At 40.9% G+C, this 18,665-nt stretch overlaps 1 protein-coding gene across 4 annotated transcripts in view; it reads right to left on the minus strand.

The window, feature by feature from the left end:
• Nucleotides 1-18,665, minus strand: part of TTC29 (tetratricopeptide repeat domain 29) — a 157,252-nt gene that overhangs the window by 86,275 nt on the left and 52,312 nt on the right. For all 4 annotated transcript variants that reach the window (XM_084860273.1, XM_084860274.1, XM_084860271.1 and 1 more), the window contains exons 7-8: nucleotides 4,782-4,994; nucleotides 3,020-3,105 (exon numbers count right to left, since the gene is read on the minus strand). In XM_084860273.1, coding sequence (XP_084716399.1) covers nucleotides 3,020-3,105; nucleotides 4,782-4,994 — 299 coding nt within the window. The remainder of the gene's footprint in view (nucleotides 1-3,019; nucleotides 3,106-4,781; nucleotides 4,995-18,665) is intronic.

Below are 18,665 nucleotides of genomic sequence, written 5' to 3' on the forward strand. Positions count from 1 at the left end.
TAATTCTCCCGGCTATCTTAATTCCGACCTGTGATTCATCCAACCCGGCGTTTCTCATGATGTACTCTGCATATAAGTTAAATAAGCAGGGCAACAATACGCAGCCTTGTCGTACTCCTTTCCCAATTTTGAACCAATCGGTTGTTCCATGTCTGGTTCTTACTGTTGCTTCTTGACCCTCATACAGGTTTCTCAGGAGACAGGTAAGGTGGTCTGGTACTCCCATCTCTTTCAGAATTTGCCACAGTTTGTTGTGATCCACACAATCAAAGGCTTTAGTGTAGTCAGTGAAGCAGAAATAGACGTTTTTCTGGAATTCTCTTGCTTTCTCCATGATCCAGAGAATGTTGGCGATTTGATCTCTAGTTCCTCTGCCTCTTCGAAACCCAGCTTGTACTTCCGGTAGTTCTCGGTTCGCATACTGCCGAAGCCTAGCTTGTAGGATTTTGAGCATCACCTTGCTGGCATGTGAAATGAGCGCAATTGTACGGTAGTTTGAACACTCTTTGGCATTGCCCTTCTTTGGAATTGGGATGTAAACTGACCTTTTCCAGTCTTGTGGCCACTGTTGAGTGTTCCAAATTTGTTGGCATATTAAGTGCAGCACTTTAACAGCATCATCTTTTAGGATTTTAAGTAGCTCAGCTGGTAGACTGTTATCTCCGCTAGCTTTGTTGTTAGTAATGCTTCCTAAGGCCCACTTGACTTCACTCTCGAGGATGTCCGGCTCAAGTTCAGTGACCGCACTATCATGGCTATCAGGGACATTCAGATCTTTCCTGGATAGTTCTTCTGTGTATTCTTTCTACCTCTTCTTAATCTCATCTGCTTCTGTTAGGTCCCTGCCTTCTTTGTCCTTTATCATGCCTGTCTTTGCACAAAACATTCCCTTGAGATCTCCGATTTTCTTGAAGAGATCTCTAGTCTTTCCCATTCTGTTGTTTTCCTCGATTTCTTTGCATTGTTCATTTAAGAAGGCCTTCCTGTCTCTCCTTGCTATTCTCTGGAACTCTGCATTCAGTTGTCTATATCTTCCCCTTTCTCCCTTGTTCTCTTCCCTTCTTTCCTCAGCTACTTGTAAAGCCTCATCAGACAGCCACGTGGCTTTCTTGCATTTCTTTTTCTTTGGGATGGATTGAGTTGCTGCCTCCTGAACATTGTTACGGACCTCCGTCCATAGTTCCTCAGGCACTCTGTCTATCAGGTCTAATCCCTGAAATCTATTCCTCACCTCCACTGTATATTCATATGGGATATGATTTAGGTCATACCTGAATGGTTTAGTGGTTTTCCCGATGTTCTTCAATTTAAGCTGAAATTTTGCAAGAAGCAGCTCATGATTTGAGCCACAGTCAGCTCCAGGTCTTGTTTTTACTGACTGTATAGAGCTTCTCCATCTTTGGCTGCAAAGGACATAATCAATCAGATTTCGATATTGACCATCTGGTGATGTCCATGTGTAGAGTCGCCTCTTGTGCTGTTGGAAAAGAGTGTTTGCTATGATCAGCGTGTTCTCTTGGCAAAACTCTATTAGCCTTTGTATTGCTTCATTTTGTACACCAAGGCCATGCTTGCCTGTTATCCCGGTGATTTCTTGACTTCCTACATTAGCATTCCAATCCCCTATGATGAAGAGGACATCTTTGTTTGGTGTTAGTTCTAGAAGGTGTTGTAGGTCTTCATAGAACCGATCAACCTCAGCTTCTTCAGCATCAGTGGTTGGGGCATAGACTTGAATTACTGTGATGTTGAATGGTTTGCCTTGGATTCATACTGTGATCATTCTATCGTTTTTAAGATTGTACCCCAGTACTGCTTTTCCCACCCATTTGTTGACTATGAGTGCTACTCCATTTCTTCTAAGGGATTCTTGCCCACAGTAGTAGATATGATGGTCACCTGAATTAAATTCTCCCATGCTTGTCCATTTGAGTTCGCTGATTCCCAAGATGTCAATGTTCAATCTTGCCATCTCATGTTTGACCACCTCCAGCTTACCTTGATTCATTGATCTTACATTCCAGGTTCCTAAACAATATTGTTCTTTACAGCATCGGATTTTCTTTTCACCACCAGACACATCCACAGCTGAGTGTCCTTTTGGCTTTGGCCCAGCCACTTCACTCTTTCTGGCGCTACTTGGAAATACCCTCTGCTCTTCCCCAGTAGTATATTGGACACCTTCCAACCTGAGGGGCTCATCTTCCGGCGTCATCTCTTTTAGCCTTGTGATACGTTCCATGGGGTTTTCTTGGCAAGAATACTGGAGTGGGTTGTCATTTCCTTCTCCAGTGGACCACATTTTGTCAGAACTCTCTGCCATGACCTGTCCGTCTTGTGTGGCCCTGCATGGCATAGCTTATGGCTTCACTGAGTTACGCAAGCCCGTTCGCCACAACAAGGCAGTGATCCATGAAGTGTATTAATTATCTTAATTATTAATTAATTATCTTAGGTTATCTCTATATAGAGAATGAGCTTTCAAATGAAGTTTGCAATGTTGCACAGGGGCTGCTGCTCAAAATAATATACGAAGTCCCAGAGATTAAAACATTGGAAGTCTAATGTTCAAGGTATAAATGAGCTCTCTGGATTACATCAAGTATACTAATAGCAAACTCAGTTCTCTGAGAGCCACTCCTTATATAGTGGAAATGGAACCATCCATGGACAACAGGGAGGATATCAGCAGGGTTAGGGGAACCCAAAGGTGAGAAGAACTACAAAAGAAAGTATATAAAAAACCCTAATGGAGGGGGAACCTCAAAAGCAGCCCAGTGAAGATTGAGCATGCTCAATAGGCATAGAATGCAGACTGGCTGTTGAGGGGTGGGGTGGAATAGAAATCCAAGGGGGAAGGGAGGGGATAGTATCCTGAAAGAGAACATTGCTAGTTGGCTGGAAATCTGAACTGGAGCACTCCAACTGCAACATTTTTTGCAGGGCCCACTTGTAATTTCTACAAACACATTAATGTTACAGCAGAAAAAATGATAAAACATTCATAAATTACACTTACAGATATTGCTGTCTTTTCTTCTCCAGCTGAATGATATGCTAGACCTAAACAGTAGGCAGCTTCTCCTTCCATCTGCTTATTCTCTGCTAAAGAAGAAGAATGAAGGCTACAATTTTAATTAAGCTTAAAAACAAATTTGACTATACCTAATTTTACATGCAGTTTTTAATATTATTTTTTCTTAGTATCTTGAACTTAACACATCTCCTCAATGTATATAAACATCATGGAAGACAAAAAAAAAAAGATAATGTATTCGTTGAAGTGTTTCATTTTGTGTGGGGTTTTTGCGCGGGGGGGGGGGGAGATAAGCAAATAACTCTGTGGCAAGGCAAAGCATCTTTCACTTGCTTTATTCACTTTATTCATCTTTCACTTGCTTTATTCAGGGAGTAGTGTGTAGCAAGGCAAAGTTAGAATTGTGCTGCTAAGGAGAGTAAGTGACAAGTGCTGAAGAACATTTCTCATGGTGGAGTTCTTACAGGGTTATTCCCACAGAAAAACCGTCTAAGCTTTCAGACCAACTATTGCAATCTTTAAAAAGAGCATATCTTCAGCCACATGTTGAAATAAAAAGGTAAACAATTATTTTCTTTCAGATAATCTGGTGATCATGAACACAGGGGAAATACACAGCCTGAGTGTGAAAGAGTCAACACAGGGAGACAAAACAAGTTTACATACCAAGCACTGGCTGGATGTGAAAGCTACACCAATGCTCTGATTAGTCAGGAGCTTGGTGATTGTAGGTGTTTTCCTGATAACTGGTTTTCTGGACAAATAAAGGTACAGCATGAAGCCCACCCTACTTCTCCCAGAATGTTTTGAGCTGCAGTGCTACAACCACTGATCATCAAGGGTTTTTCTCAACTCACTAACTATCTCCATTATTTGGCTGCAAGCTAGAAGCAGGTGGGAAATGCATCTTTGTGTAGAAAGGGTACCAATCACATGGGAAAGACCTACGTAAATGGCCACACCATTGATGGTTGCTGTACTCCCTTGTGTACTCCAGTGGCATAGGAGAGCACTACAGCAAAGCAGCTTCCATATTGCTCAGTGTATGCTTTTGAGAAAGTACCCTAATAATTTTGATACTCTGTAAGTCAAAATGTATATATGTACATGCATGAGACTCCCTCCCTCCCCCGTGCCCCCAGACACACTTTTCTCCAAATGGGGACATCTTTACAGCCATTACGTTACTCAACAACATAAAACAGAAGTGTTCAAATCTTCCCATGAATTTGAAACAGTTATCACAGACATCCTTCACAAAAATTTTTATTAATAATTAAGCTTTTAAATTAGTCATGGTTAAGAAACCTAATAAGGTGAAAACGCTAATCAGCTCTAAAATATAAACAAATGATCTTATTTTCATAATTAGCTCACAGTCTTATTGGACACTTTGTCCAATAGGCAACATCAGACAAATAGTAGTGAATAATCAGTGAGCAACCACAACTAGAAGAATTGCCAGTGACCTTACTTCCGATTATGGACTCATTGTTTTACAACAGTACTCCCAAAAGACTGCATTTTTGGAGTTAAAAGCTTTCAAGAAATAAATGGATTCCTACTTGTCAGCAAGTAGGTACTTCTGTTTTACAACAAGATTTAGAAATATATTGATAGCATTTGTCTTGAATTTCATAGAAAATAATCACCAAACACTTGACGATGTTTTTTACTTTACTCCTGGGAAAGCCCAGGCCTGCACATTAAAGAAAGAAATGCAGGAGTGTTATTTTCTACCCACCTTCTTTTGCCATTTCAAAAGCTTTTATTAGAGTTCTGATGGCCTGTTGGTGTTCTTTATTTCCTAGCATTTTGTCTGCTAGTAATGTGTAAATTCTCCAGAGATGTTCACAGGCTAGAGAGTTGAAAGTCCGGCCTGTATCATCTTTCCATATCCGTCCCACTGTCAATTGATAGAATGCTTCATAATGTTCTACAGCTTTCAGGAACTGACCTGAAGAATACAAGTCAGTCATAATAATAAGAAATGTATTTGACAAAGCATTCCAAAAAACAACATACCTCATCATCAAACACTCCCCAAAGGATATTACTTAATGATTAAAGGCATTCTATTTGATAATAAAGTTGTGAAAAACTGAAAAGTTTTGACAGGTCAATTCCACGACTGAAGGGAGGGGTGTGCCCATAGCTACACTGGACAAATATCATAATGCATGTTTTACTTTGCAGATAACTTTAGCATTAATGGTGAGGACTGGCATGCAAAATTTAAAGAAATTAGACATTTATTCTTATTTTCAGTTCTCAAAGCAAATAAAATTGTTGCAGAAGATGTTCTAATGTTGTAATTCATGCTCCTCTTACTTTAGACAACTTCAAAAAGAAAAAAAGAAAAGAGCCATGCTGAATCAGACCAAAGGCCTATCTAGTCCATCATTCTGCTCATACAGTGGTGAATCAGCTGCCTGTGGGAAGCCCAGGGCATGAGTGCAATAGCAACTTCCTGCTTGTGTACTCCAGAACTGGTAGTAGCCATTGATAGCCTTGTCCTCCATGAAACTTTGTCAACACTGGAGATCAGAATCAGCTGTAGATCATTAATCATTTGGGGCATAATCCTATTGATTGCTCCCTCAGTGACTGGAAACCCCCAAACTTGTGACTTTTTGACTGCCTGTTAGGAGATGCTAGATGTGCTGATTCCATCCTCTCTCAATCTGAGATTCTATTTTAGAGAATTAAAGCAATGGTCAAATGTAAAGCTTAAACTAGCCATTGATCTGATATAGACAGAACTGTGAACAGCTATTAGAGAGCAAAGCATAAATCGAATGATACAGGGACTGGTAAAGGACAGATGAAGGACAGATGAAGTACTTCTTCACACAACACATAGTTAAACCATGGAATTTGCTACCACAGGAAGTAGTGATGGCCACCAGTTTGGATGGCTTTAAAAGCAGGTTAGACAAATTCCTGGAGGAAAAGGCTATCAATGGCTACCAGTCTTGATGGCTAAGTGCTACCTCCAGTACCAGAGGCAGTGAGCCTATGTACACCAGTTGCTGCGGAAAGTGGCTGTTGCGCTCATGCCCTGCTTGTGGGTCCCTGGTTGACAGCTGGTTGGCCACTGTGTGAACAGAATGCTGGACTAGATGGACCCTTGGTCTGATTCAGCAGGGCTCTTCTTATGTTCTTATGACTTTCTAATATGATTCTGTTGCAGTAGTAGTTGATAATAAAACCAAATGTAACTGACAAAAAGAAAGTATCAAAAACTGCAAAAGTACCGGGTAATCACAGGGTAAGAAACTAGAGGCAATATCCAATGCTGCCTGTGCAGTAGTAGACCCACTGCTAGGGCAACAGGAAGCTAGCAGATCCTGCAGCAATCAGAAATGAGTGAAACACTCATTTCCAGAACAGGGCAGGTCAGCGGAGCTTACAGAAAGGCGCTCCACTGACCTGTCCCAATCCAGAATTGAGCATTTTCGCTTGTTTCTGGGATTACTGTCAGAAGTACTAGTTCCTGTTGTGCAAGCGGTGGGTCCTGCTAGCACAACAGAAATAGCAGTGCAGAGTTAGGCATGCCTAAGCACATTGGCCTCACTGTGCCTAAGTCTTTGTTGGATTATCCCCACCCCAACCCCCAATAAGGAAAATAATTATACTTGTAGGACATTTTGAAAGACCTTAAACAGAAAGGGAATCCCCATCGTTATTGTTCAAAAAGGAGCTGGTTGTATACTCTCCAGAGCTATGTTCTCCAAAGCCAGTGGTGCAGCTTGGACGGGACACTGGGGCCAAGGTCCAGGGCCCTGCAGCCCAGACACCCCCAAAATGATGATTCAGAGAATAGCAGGTGATGGGGACATCAGAAGAAAACTCCATTTTATTCCTATAGCCATGATGGTGTAATGATTTATGTGGGTTTAAAATGCAAAACCAAACACGCTCAGAGTATTTTTAAAAAAATCAGAATTGGCAAACAGTTTTGTTGTTGTTGTGACAAATCAGGAATGTAGAAACAGTTGTGAAGCATGGAATGATGGTTGAGGGGCGAGAGTAATATTAGTTGTGCGTTTTACAACTTAAATAATACACATGGCTGTCTAAAGTACCCCCGCCCCAAAGATCATAATATCCAGGGCCTAAAATCACCTAGCTGCACCACTGTCCAAAACTACACTAGTGCACCAGAAATTTGAAATTAGCAGCATTTTCACATACATGCGTGAGTCAGTAAAAAAAGCTAAACTAATAATTTTTAAAAATAAGTAAAAGGGTCCCCAGGATATAGCATCAAATAGACTATCAATAATATTTTAATAGCTGAAAAGATGCTGTATAGCTACATGTTTCTTTCAATAGGGGGTCCCATTCTAAACAATTATATAAATGCACAGATAATACTCATACTTTGAAATCAATTAAACATAATAAATCATACATTTTTCATACAAATTAAAAATATGAGGTGCAAAAGATTTATTTTTTAAACAGATGTTATGTTTTGAATATGAATCTCAGTATACAGCTGTTACCTACACTTATAACAAAACTGAAAGGTATCCTTCCTGGTTTGGGAAAGTGGTGGACATGGTTGGGGCTCCCCCCACAAAAATCTTTATGGTATAAATGGAAATTCATGATCCACATCTCTCTCTGTTTCCCAAATACTATTCTTCTTTACATCTATTCTCCTATACAACAACTCCAAATGTGTATATTTTTATTAAGCAAGAACTATCGTAGGCAAATATGAATGAAAAAGGGATGTATAAGATCTCTATCATTTTGCACTATTTTTGAGCAGAAAGATTGACTAGATATTAACACAAATGGGTTTAAATGTGAAGCTGCCATAAAAGCAGGCACATAAATGTAATTCTCCTAGACGCTATTTTGATGCACATTTTTGATTCCATGAATATTTTATGAAATAGCCCAAACTAAAGCCATATAACATTCCTGCATTACTGATGCTTGCGCCCGTAAGCTACAAACATTAGAGGCATGATTGAATGCATTAAAATGAACTCATTCAGCAGCACATTGATTACTTGAAGGCGGGGGAAGCAAAAGAAGAGTTACTCCACTTAAGAAAACAGTACAGAAATTTGAAGTTTACAATACAGAAAAATAAAGACAGGCAATTGGAAAAATGTGATATTTAAAAAGTAAATAAATACAAATCTTTCTTAGGTCTGTATGCAACAAACTGACATTAATTAGGTGGGTTGTTAATTAGGTCCAAAGATTTCTTCAAGTATTATTCAGGTAATTTAAAGTGTTACAATCTGCAAAATGCACTTGACTGACCTGTTCTAGCTCTATGTCTCAACAATATTGAAAGCAACTAATTATTTTCTTTTCTGCCAGACTTCATATTTGCAATGAAAAATCCCTGCAGAAAACAACAGTATAAAAATAATCTGACAAGTCTATAAGGCACAGTTGTTCAGCAAGCAGCATTATGATCGAAAGCTCGTTTAATTGTATATTGTTCACAGTGTACAGGGAACTTTAAAGAAGCTAAAACTGAGAGAGTCCCAATAACATTTTATGTACATTATTTATTACAATTTAATCTAAACTACTGGCTATCTTGTGCAATATGTTACTATACTGTACAATGCAGCCATCAAATCTAGTCAGAAGTGCTATTCAGTAATAACCAAAAGAGAACAATATCATCCTGATCTGAATTCAGTTTAAGGGCTTGAACTCAATTTACATGCTTGAGGTATTTATATTCTATTTAACCTCTTACGTTAATTTAGTTATAGCTAGGATCACAGATGGTCCCTACCTAGAAGGTAAAAAAAATGGGGAGGGGGTTGAGAAAGCACAATATAAGTGTACAGTGCCTACTTCTTCTACCTCTTATATTGGTAAAAAGGTCCTACTATGAAATGGATTGACCTTCATTTTGCCAGCCCTAAAAATAGCTTCATATGTATTAATTTAAACTATCTATAGGCTTACTTTAAGGGCAAAAACCCTTCCAGGTCACCTTCCAAAAGAAAATACAAACAAATCTCAAAAGTTACTATAAATCAGCAATAATAAAAACAGACATTTCCAGCCCAGAAAAATACTGAAATCTAGAACAGAATTGCAGCTAAAACCATCAGCAGCCTAATAAAATCTATCTCATGAAAAAAATATCAGTAAACACCAGGATCAAATGGATCTCTAAGAATTTTCTAAAAGCCTATAATGATGAGGCCTGACACACCCCAACTGGTAACATTCCACAAATGTGGGCCACCACAGAGAAGGAGCTCTCCCTTGTGTCCACCAACCTAATTGGCCTCAGAGACAGGCATGTGACAAGGTCCTCTGTTGCTGATCTTAAATGTGAGCAGGCTGATATGGGTGAAGGTGGTTCTTCAAGTCGTTTAGTCCCAAACTGTTTAAGGGCTCAATCTTATGAATGTTTAGACAGAAAAAGTCCTACAGTTCCCAGCATGTCCCAGCCAGCATGGCTGGCTGAAGAGATGCTGGGAGTTATAGGACTTTTTTCATATCTAAATATTCATAGGATTGTTCCCTAGGGTTTTAAAGGTTAAAGCCAGTACTTTAAATTGGACTTGGAAACACACTGGCAACCAGTGCAACTGGCACAATTTAGCTGTCATACGAGCCAACCGTCTGGCCTCCACCAATAGTTGGAAGGCCACACTCTGCATCAGCTGAAGTTTCCAAACCGTCTTTAAAGACAGCCCCACACCGAACATATTATAATAGTCCAGCCTGGACTTCACTAGTGTATGGATAGCCGAGGCAAAGTCAGATGTCTCCAGATAAGGCTATGGCTGGCATACCAGCCTAAGCTGGTGAGCACTACTGGTCACCACCACCACCACCACCACCACCACCACCACCTGAGCTTCCCCAAATAGCACTGAGTCCAGGAGAACTCCTAAATTGTGCACTTGGTTCTTTCTTCAGTGGGAATGCAATCCCATCTAAGACCAGTTGTAAACCTCCATTCAGAATAGTCCATTTGCCTACCAGAGCACCTTCATCTTGTCTGGATTAAGTCTCAGCTTGTTCACCCTCATCCGAAAATCACATCCAGGCACTGGTTCAAGAGTTCTGTAGCCTCCTTGAGAGAGGTAGATGGAAATAAGAGGATGAGCTCAGTATCATCCACATACTGATGATACTTCAGCCTAAACCTCCCCCAGCAATTTCATGTAGATTTAAAAAGCATGGGAGACAAGATGGAAGCTTGTAGTATGCCATAGGCCAATGTCAATGGGGTGTAACAGATGTCCCCTGACACAACCTTCTGAGACCAGTACTCTAGGAATGACTGTAACTACCAAAATGCCATACCTCCTAAGCCCAATGCAAATAAACAATCCAGAAGAGAACCATGGTTGATGGATGGTATTGAAAGTTGCTGAGAGGTCCAAAAGGTTAAATGATCATACAGTGCCAACAGAGTCATTTCTGGCTACCCCACCCAAAGATCATTTACCCCTAATCCCATACAGAAAACTAGATCTAACGTATGTCCTGCCATATGTGTTGGGCCAGATATTAGCTGCAACAGGCCCAAGGTTATCATGCCAGTCATGAAATCCTGAGCTGCTCCTTAGCCTCTGTGTGAATATTAGAGTTCCCCAAGACCACTAGCAGTCCAGGTCATGTCCATCAGGAACTCATATCAGTAAAGTCAAGAACATTCATACAGTATATTACCTAAGCTCATGAAATAGAAGCATACTGCACGATTTCTAAGTGAGACTGTTGTCAGAAGAGAAATTCTGTGCAGGAATATCTTAGAAGGGAATTAACACTGTTAGAAGAGGGAGGGCCACCTGACACTTACTGTGATGTCATTTTCATGCTAGGCAAATACTCTTATTTTCTCAGGTCTTTTAATTAAATTTCATCTGTTTTATCTTGGCTGCTTTAGTTGTTTTTATGCTGCTCCTACCGAGTGTGATTTTTTAAAATATATTTTTGTATGTATGTTTTTAATTTATCTTCTTGTTTTTTGAAACTTTGTAAGTCATCCTGTGAATGGTATTGAAGGGTAAGAAATAATCCCTAAAATAAGTACATAAATAAATAATCTATGTGCCAGGCTAATTGTTTCAAATTATGCTAGCTAATGATGTAAATCAGAGAACAAGCAACAGGCAGCTAGATAGGCAAACATGTATCTGCATTATGGCAGCAACCTGCCCTTTTCTAAGTAAGATGTTGCTCAGACTGAACAATTAGGCCAAACAATCAGAAATTTTATAGGACCAGGTAAAATGCTATTGGCCCTTGTGTCACGTTAGCAACTGCAGTGAACTACATTGGTGACATTCAAACTGTAGCAGATAGGTCAGTGGCTCCCTCTTCTGGTGATCTGCTGTCATTTTGAAGACAGCAAGGCATTTTGGTTTGGCTACCAGAGAACCTGTTTGAGATACCATATTAATGATTGCTTTAATTTAGAAATGCTGTCAAATTCAGCCACATTAAATGTAAGAATTTGGGGACACAATCCAGCCAAAAGTAAGCATTTTAAATCAATTTGAATGAATTAGGAAAGATTTAAGGTTGAACTCTCCCATTGAATTTGAAGTGCCTAACTTTGGCGGGATTGTGTTCTGGGTTAATTTATAATATCAAAAATATAAACCTAGCAGCTCAGGCAATTCACAGAAAAATTTATTCTGTAGAACAGGAGTGGAAAACTTGTGGCCCTCCAGATGTTTGGCCCACAACTCCCATCAGCCCTAGCCAGCATAGCCAATGGTGAAGGATGATGAGAGTTGTTGACCAAAACATCTGGAGCAGGGGTGGGATACTTGTGGCCCTCCAGATGTTCTGGCCTAGAATTCCCATGATCTCTTACCATTGGCTGTAGTGGCTAGGGTGGATGGGAGCTGGAGGCCAGAACACTTGGAGGGCCACAAATTGCCCACAGCTACTGTAGACATTACTGTAGACATCTACTTCATTGACTACGCTAAAGCCTTTGATTGTGTGGATCACAACAAACTGTGGCAAATTCTTAAAGTGATGGGAATACCAGACCACCTTACCTGTCTCCTGAGAAACCTGCACGAGGGTCAAGAAGCAACAGTCAGAACCAGACATGGAACAACCGAGTGGTTCAAAATTGGGAAAGGAGTACGACAAGGCTGCATATTGTCACCCTGCTTATTTAACTTATATGCAGAGTACATCCTGAGAAATGCCGGGTTGGATGAATCACAGGTTGGAATTAAGATTGCCGGGAGAATTATCAACAACCTCCGATATGCAGACGATACCACCCTAATGGCAGAAAGCGAAGAGGATCTCAAGAGCCTCTTGTTGAGGGTGAAAGAGGAGAGTGCAAAAGCTGGTTTGAAACTCAACATTAAAAAAATGAAGATCATGGCAACTGGCCCCATCACTTCCTGGCATATAGAAGGGGAAGAAATGGAAGCAGTGACAGATTTTACTTTCTTGGGCTCCAAGATCACCGCAGATGGTGACTGTAGCCATGAAATTAAAAGACGCTTGCTCCTTGGGAGGAAAGCAATGGCAAACCTAGACAGCATAGTCAGAAGCAGAGACATCACCTTGCCGACAAAGGTCTAATCAAAGCTATGGTTTTCCCAGTAGTAATGTATGGCTGTGAGAGCTGGACTATAAGGAAGGCTGAGCGCTGAAGAATTGATGCTTTCGAACTGTGGTGCTGGAGGAGACTCTTACGAGTCCCCTGGACTGCAAGGAGGTCAAATCAGTCCATCCTAAAGGAAATCAACCCTGAGTGCTCATTGGAAGGACAGATACTGAAGCTGAAGCTCACATATTTTGGCCACCTAATGCGAGAAAACTCTCTGGAAAAGACCCTGATGCTGGGAAAGACTGAAGGCAAAAGGAGAAGGGGATGGCAGAGGATGAGATGGCTAGATAGTATCACCGATGCAATGAATATGAACTTGAGCACACTCCGGGAGATAGCGCAGGACAGGAAGGCCTGGCGTGCTATGGTCCATGGGGTCACGAAGAGTCGGACATGACTGAACAACAACAACAACTGTAGACATTAATATCATCTGCACTGAAAAAAGGATCTCTGAAACAACGGCGTCCTCTGCTCACTACTGGAAGTAACTTTGTCTCTCCAAAGGTTTGTTCTGCAGAACAAGAACATTAGGATCTAATACAGTGTTCCAAGACCGTGAGAAGCTTTGAAGCAAAAAACTTTTTTGGTGAAAGTAGCTTTGAATGAAATTTCATCTCAGTACCACTCATTAGGCAGTAAATAATTGAAGTACCATGGAAATAGATAGGTAAAATACAAGCAGCAGAGTCAGTAATAGACTTAAAAGAGAAAAGTGGGGAAATGAATTTTAAAAAAGCAATGAAATAATTCATTTGAAGTTTTAATAAATTTCATTTGCAACCTTGTTTAAAGATATATTAGACTTTAGGGATGGGACCTAATTATGATCCAAATGGGCACATGAATTTTTTTAAACAGAGTTTCCTTTTCAAAAGCTGTTCTCATGGATCCTTTTAAAACTTCCCTGAGCTCAAAAAGAAGTTTGGGGATTTAGCATGAGGGCAATTCACAGGGAAACAGCTGCTGCACCCACAAGGATTTCCAACCTCACTCCCCCAGTTTTCCCCTTTAAAGTGTTCTTGTGACAAACCACCAAACTGGTGCTTGAATTCAGTGAATTTCCAAGGATGGCTTGGAGGTTATGTGGAGGGAGCTTCAGAACAATAAATTTCTTACAAGAAAAGACAAAACATGTACTCTAGATCTTAGCCCATGTTTTTCTACTGTAAGACCTTAAATTTTAGGGTGCAGCCCTATCAGGTTGCTGCCCACTATACAGCAGCCTCCAATCTTGGAAGCTTCCAAGATTCCTAGATCCTGCCTCTGAGCCTGTCTAGAGAAGTTGCACTGCCAGGGGTGGGGCCAGGGCTGGTGAGACGTTAGAATTCTGCAGATCCTCTCCTCTCCCACCAGAATATCTCCTGTTTGACTTCTATGAGGTCATCCAACGTCATTTTTGCGACCTTGGAAAGGAGGTGCTGCAGTTCTTTCCATGGCAGCTGCAAGTAGGGATGTCAGAGAATTCTGTACGAATTTTAAACAGGATCGAAGTCTGACAAATCCAGTCCACGGAATCCTCCTCGGAATGGGGTGGCCCAGTCGACCCAGACCGGAGCTCATGTGGACCCTTTTTTTTTTGGTCTGCCAAAGGGCGGATTTTATGAAAATAATAATGAAAAGAAATCCGTAAATCGGAAATGGAAGAGGAACACGAATGGCTTTACCCTTTTTACGATAGGCATTTTCCCTGTGACCCGAGGCTTTCTTTCGCTGGGGCTGAGTCGCGAAGTCCACGGAAATCCTCCATCTTTTCTGTTTATTGTCTGTGGAGGTGAGGTGAGGTCTGGTGAGGTGAGGTGACCGGAAGTTACATGGGGAATCCCTGCGAAGGGCTTTACCCTTTTTACGAAAATAAATAGGCATTTTCCCTATGACCCGAGGCTTACGGAGACCGACAGCGGGCGTGCAAAAAGGATTTTTCGATGGTACTTATGGAATTATTTACTTAAGTTCAGGGAACTGAACCCCCCCCCCCCGGGGGAATCTGGGGCATGCAGATGGTGGAATGGGGCGGCCCTTGGCTCTGCAGAATCCTCGTGGAGTGGAGCTGCTCTGCGAGGATTCCGGGGGGAGGAATGGATCGCCTCCCCCCCCCCGCGGATTCCCCACCAGAACTGACAGTGGGGAATCCGTACATCCCTAGCTGCAAGGGAATGAGGAGAGGGATAGGATCTCAAAGTCCTCCTCCTGAAGTTTTAGGAATGTCTACGAGTTTGGAAAGGAGAATCCAAAAAATCCTTTGTCCCTAGGACACTCTTCCAGGGACCATAGGATTGCGCCCTTAGTGCTTATACCAAACATATATTTATTTGATTAATGAAGTAAATATATTTCCATTTGTTATTCTAATTATGTACATATTAACATGTATATAACAGACAGTATACCTAAAAGCATGTTAACTAATAATCAGTTTGGACATGATAATAAGGAATCAGTATTGTATTATACCTGTGACAATGACGACTTTCAATGAACAAAGCTTGTGTCAGGAAGGAAGAGGCTGTGTAATGCAAGGACAGCTAGAGCATGGGTTATTTAGAGCATGCACTTATCACAATGCTATTACTTATTCAATCTCCTTCTTACTTTGCCTTACCTCAGAGAGAAGAGGAGGGGGGCAAGAGAAAGCTGGAGGTGGGAAATGACATATTCTGAGGTGGGGAGGGAAAGATAATCATATTTCTTGAGGAGACAGAGGTGTATTCACTTCCTGGGCCTTGCAATGAAAATACTCTGTTGCTCTGGAATGGCTGCCATTTCCCTACAATTTGGATTTCTCAACTCTCAGCCAAGAAGGGGCTGTGCTCGCTCCAGAGGAGGCTGAAATAAACTGAGTGGCTTCCCCCACCACACACTCCACACAAAATAGGGCTGCCTCTATCCCTTCTGTTCTCCTTTTAGATGAAGCCATGGAAACTGCTGTTGCCATGCAAGAAGCTCAGGAAGATGGGATTAAAGCATATATAGATTGTGTGCCCCAAACAGCTGCCATCTTCCTTTAACCTTGCTCAGTTCTGCTAGGAGTAGCAGCCAGACATTTCTCCCCACCAAAAACATCTAGTTAGCTCATCAGAGCAAGCGTTTGTCAGATGATTTTATTGGTTCTTGGCTCTGTTTCTGTAATTTGCATTGATTTTATATTGTGTTTTATTGTACTTTTTAAAGTGATTTTATTGTACATCGCCCTGGGAGTAGCCTTTCCATTAAATAAATTATTCCTGTCTTCTCTTGTCTAGGCTGACTCTTGCTGACCACTGGATTCTCTCTTCATCCCCTCAACAATAAAGCAGTGCCCCCCCCACCCCAATGCACACATACCACAGAACCTTACTTCCTTAAAAGGAGCAACTGGGAGAGCATATAAATGGGGTCGAAGGAAACTCACACACTGGGCCAAAACACAGCATGCAGCATGCTTATTTATATCATGGTGTATGCTGGGCATATCCAGGGCATGATTTCTATAATCACTGCCCAGGCACGGCTTGTTGTGTTGTCCAAACCCAGGCAGCATGGCTTGTTGGAGGGGGAACAACCCTCCAATAATCCATGGGGCTGTTGTAGGATTGTTGGAGAGCTGTTTCCCCCTCCAACAAGTCATGCTGCCCGCATTCGGATGACACGAGAAGCCGTGCTCAGGCGGTGATTATGGCAATCAGGCACACGCCATGATTTAAATAAGTCACCATGGCTTAAATAAGCTTAAACTTAAATAAGCCACAGTGGCTTATTTTGATCATGCGAACCAGGTCACTATCTAGTCACAGGAGTAGTTCTGGGATGCGGGCATCTTTGAAGTTGGGTGAACACAGAGGAGAAACTTTTCAGGCTGTGGGTCAGGGAACCCAAAGAGGTGAGCAGAGGGTGATGGAGTTCAAATACTGATTGGAACTTATAAGCCTTTGGCTGCAGGCCACCAGTCTAATATATTAAGCCCAAAATGATACAAGGTGTAATAGAAATGCTTCATCACTTATTTTATTGTTGTGTCCTATGAAAATAGCTTTCAACTATATTCCAGAATTTTGATACTATGTTAAAAATAAGTAAAACAAAAATAATTATAAGATACTATTACCATTTCTGTGTATAAGCAAGAAAGCTGAAAAAGCATGCATGTTGGGCTGATTCAGCTATGCATGCTTGCTTCCAAGTGACTGGCTTAACAGACGTTTGCCTAAAAACTGGAGATTTGCTCAATGTAATTTTTCCTGTTTATTTTTTCTTTGATATTAAAAATGTAAATATATAGTTTTAACAAGAAGCAAAGCAGTAGTATAAATGAATGATGCAGGAAAATCCTTTCAATGTATTCAATTCCCACTGAAGTTCAGTCCTAATTATTCATGTATATATTTTAGCATGGTTACAATTAATATGATGACCACTATTTAACATGCATATCATTTTGTCATGTACTATACACAGTGCTATTTATAGATTTCAACATACTATTCATTTGAGCTGAAGATACAAATAATCAACATGAAATCAATTCGAGCTAATAACTGTCAGTTAAATACCTATAGCAATATATTAACTCAGTGTAATAAGATTACATCTTGTATGGGAAGCAAAATCCTGTGCTTGCACAGAGATGAACTGAATTATCTGATAAGTCTTTCAATCACACTGCTCTTCAGACTTGTCATTTTGGATTTATGGGTGCTTCCCCCTGGCCATGGAAAGGCAGGGAAATGCACCAGTGTCAAAGACATTCCACATTCATTGTAGAAACTCTCACATTGACCTCTCAAGTCAAACTTCATTGGCTAATTAAAATGGTTATGAGTTTTAATACAATGGGAATGATGACATGGTCATTTGTGTTATGGTGGAGGAGTAAGTGCTGGGTAGCAAGTCTCAAAAGTGAAAGTTAAATTCTAAAATGGGCTTCAAATAAAGTATAATGTCAGATTGTGTCTAAAACTAAAGGAAACTCTTAAGGTGACTTGTGGTGAAGTTTAATATGTGTTTAACTTTCAGGAAACTTCATGTTTAGTTTGGTTGTGCCTCACAATTTTTTTTAAATGTCAGCATTTAAATTTGGAAGTGCATTACACTGACTCATAACTAATGTGAGTAATTTCTTTGTTATCAATAGGTACAATCCTGCGTACACCATGTGCAGAGATCAAAACATGGAGTTTTGCTCTCCATGGAAGCAGATGTAACTCTACCAACTGTACTACCCAGAGCTTTTACTTCAAGGAGAGGTCCTGCCAGTGCCACGCTTCCAATCCTACCCAATAGAGCCAACCTAGCTTCCTGGTGTAGCAGAGAATTGAGCATGATAAAATTGGAGGGATGACAACTAATGTGTTGTTGGCAGAAGATAAATTAATCTGACTGAACATGGCCTACAGCTCATTTTAGAGCCTACTCTGTGGCAGTGACGACAACAAAGAGATCATACTTTTCCATCGCTATAATTTCTGCACAGAGTTGTCCAGTGGAATTGTCCCAGTACTCATGACAATGCTGTGATTACATTGAAGATATTTTGTGGATAAAGTTGTTTGGATTAATTTCAACTTGGAATCCATAGTTAATGCTGGTACCATTTCAGTCCAGCTTTAGGCTGACCTATGCAATGGAGATAGCTTTGGTTGCCTTGGTAGATGTCCCACACCAGATCTTGTACACCAGAACCAATAGGGGGGAGTGTGTCCCTGTTGTTTCTGATTTTAATACTATCAACCACAGTATCCTTTCAGGTCAGGAGGAGACTTGGGGGCAGCATGCTACTGGGCTTCTCATCTTTGGCATTAGACTATTGAGTCCCGCAGGATTCCATCATATCCCCTATGACTGTTGACAACTGAATGAAACTGCTGGCACAGGTTGTTTGAAAATGTGTATACTGATGACATACAGCTTCTCTCCTTTCCATTTGATTCCAAGGACACTATTGAGGTTCTGAACTGGTGTCTGGAGTAGGTAAAGGGCTGCATGAGAATGAACAAATTGAAGCTTATTCCAAACAGTACAGAGCTGCCCCAGTCAGTAGAATGGTTTATCTGA

This window comes from Heloderma suspectum, chromosome 5, assembly GCF_057233095.1.
Source record: "Heloderma suspectum isolate Gila_16-S chromosome 5, 16-S_ref, whole genome shotgun sequence".
NCBI lineage: Eukaryota > Metazoa > Chordata > Lepidosauria > Squamata > Helodermatidae > Heloderma > Heloderma suspectum.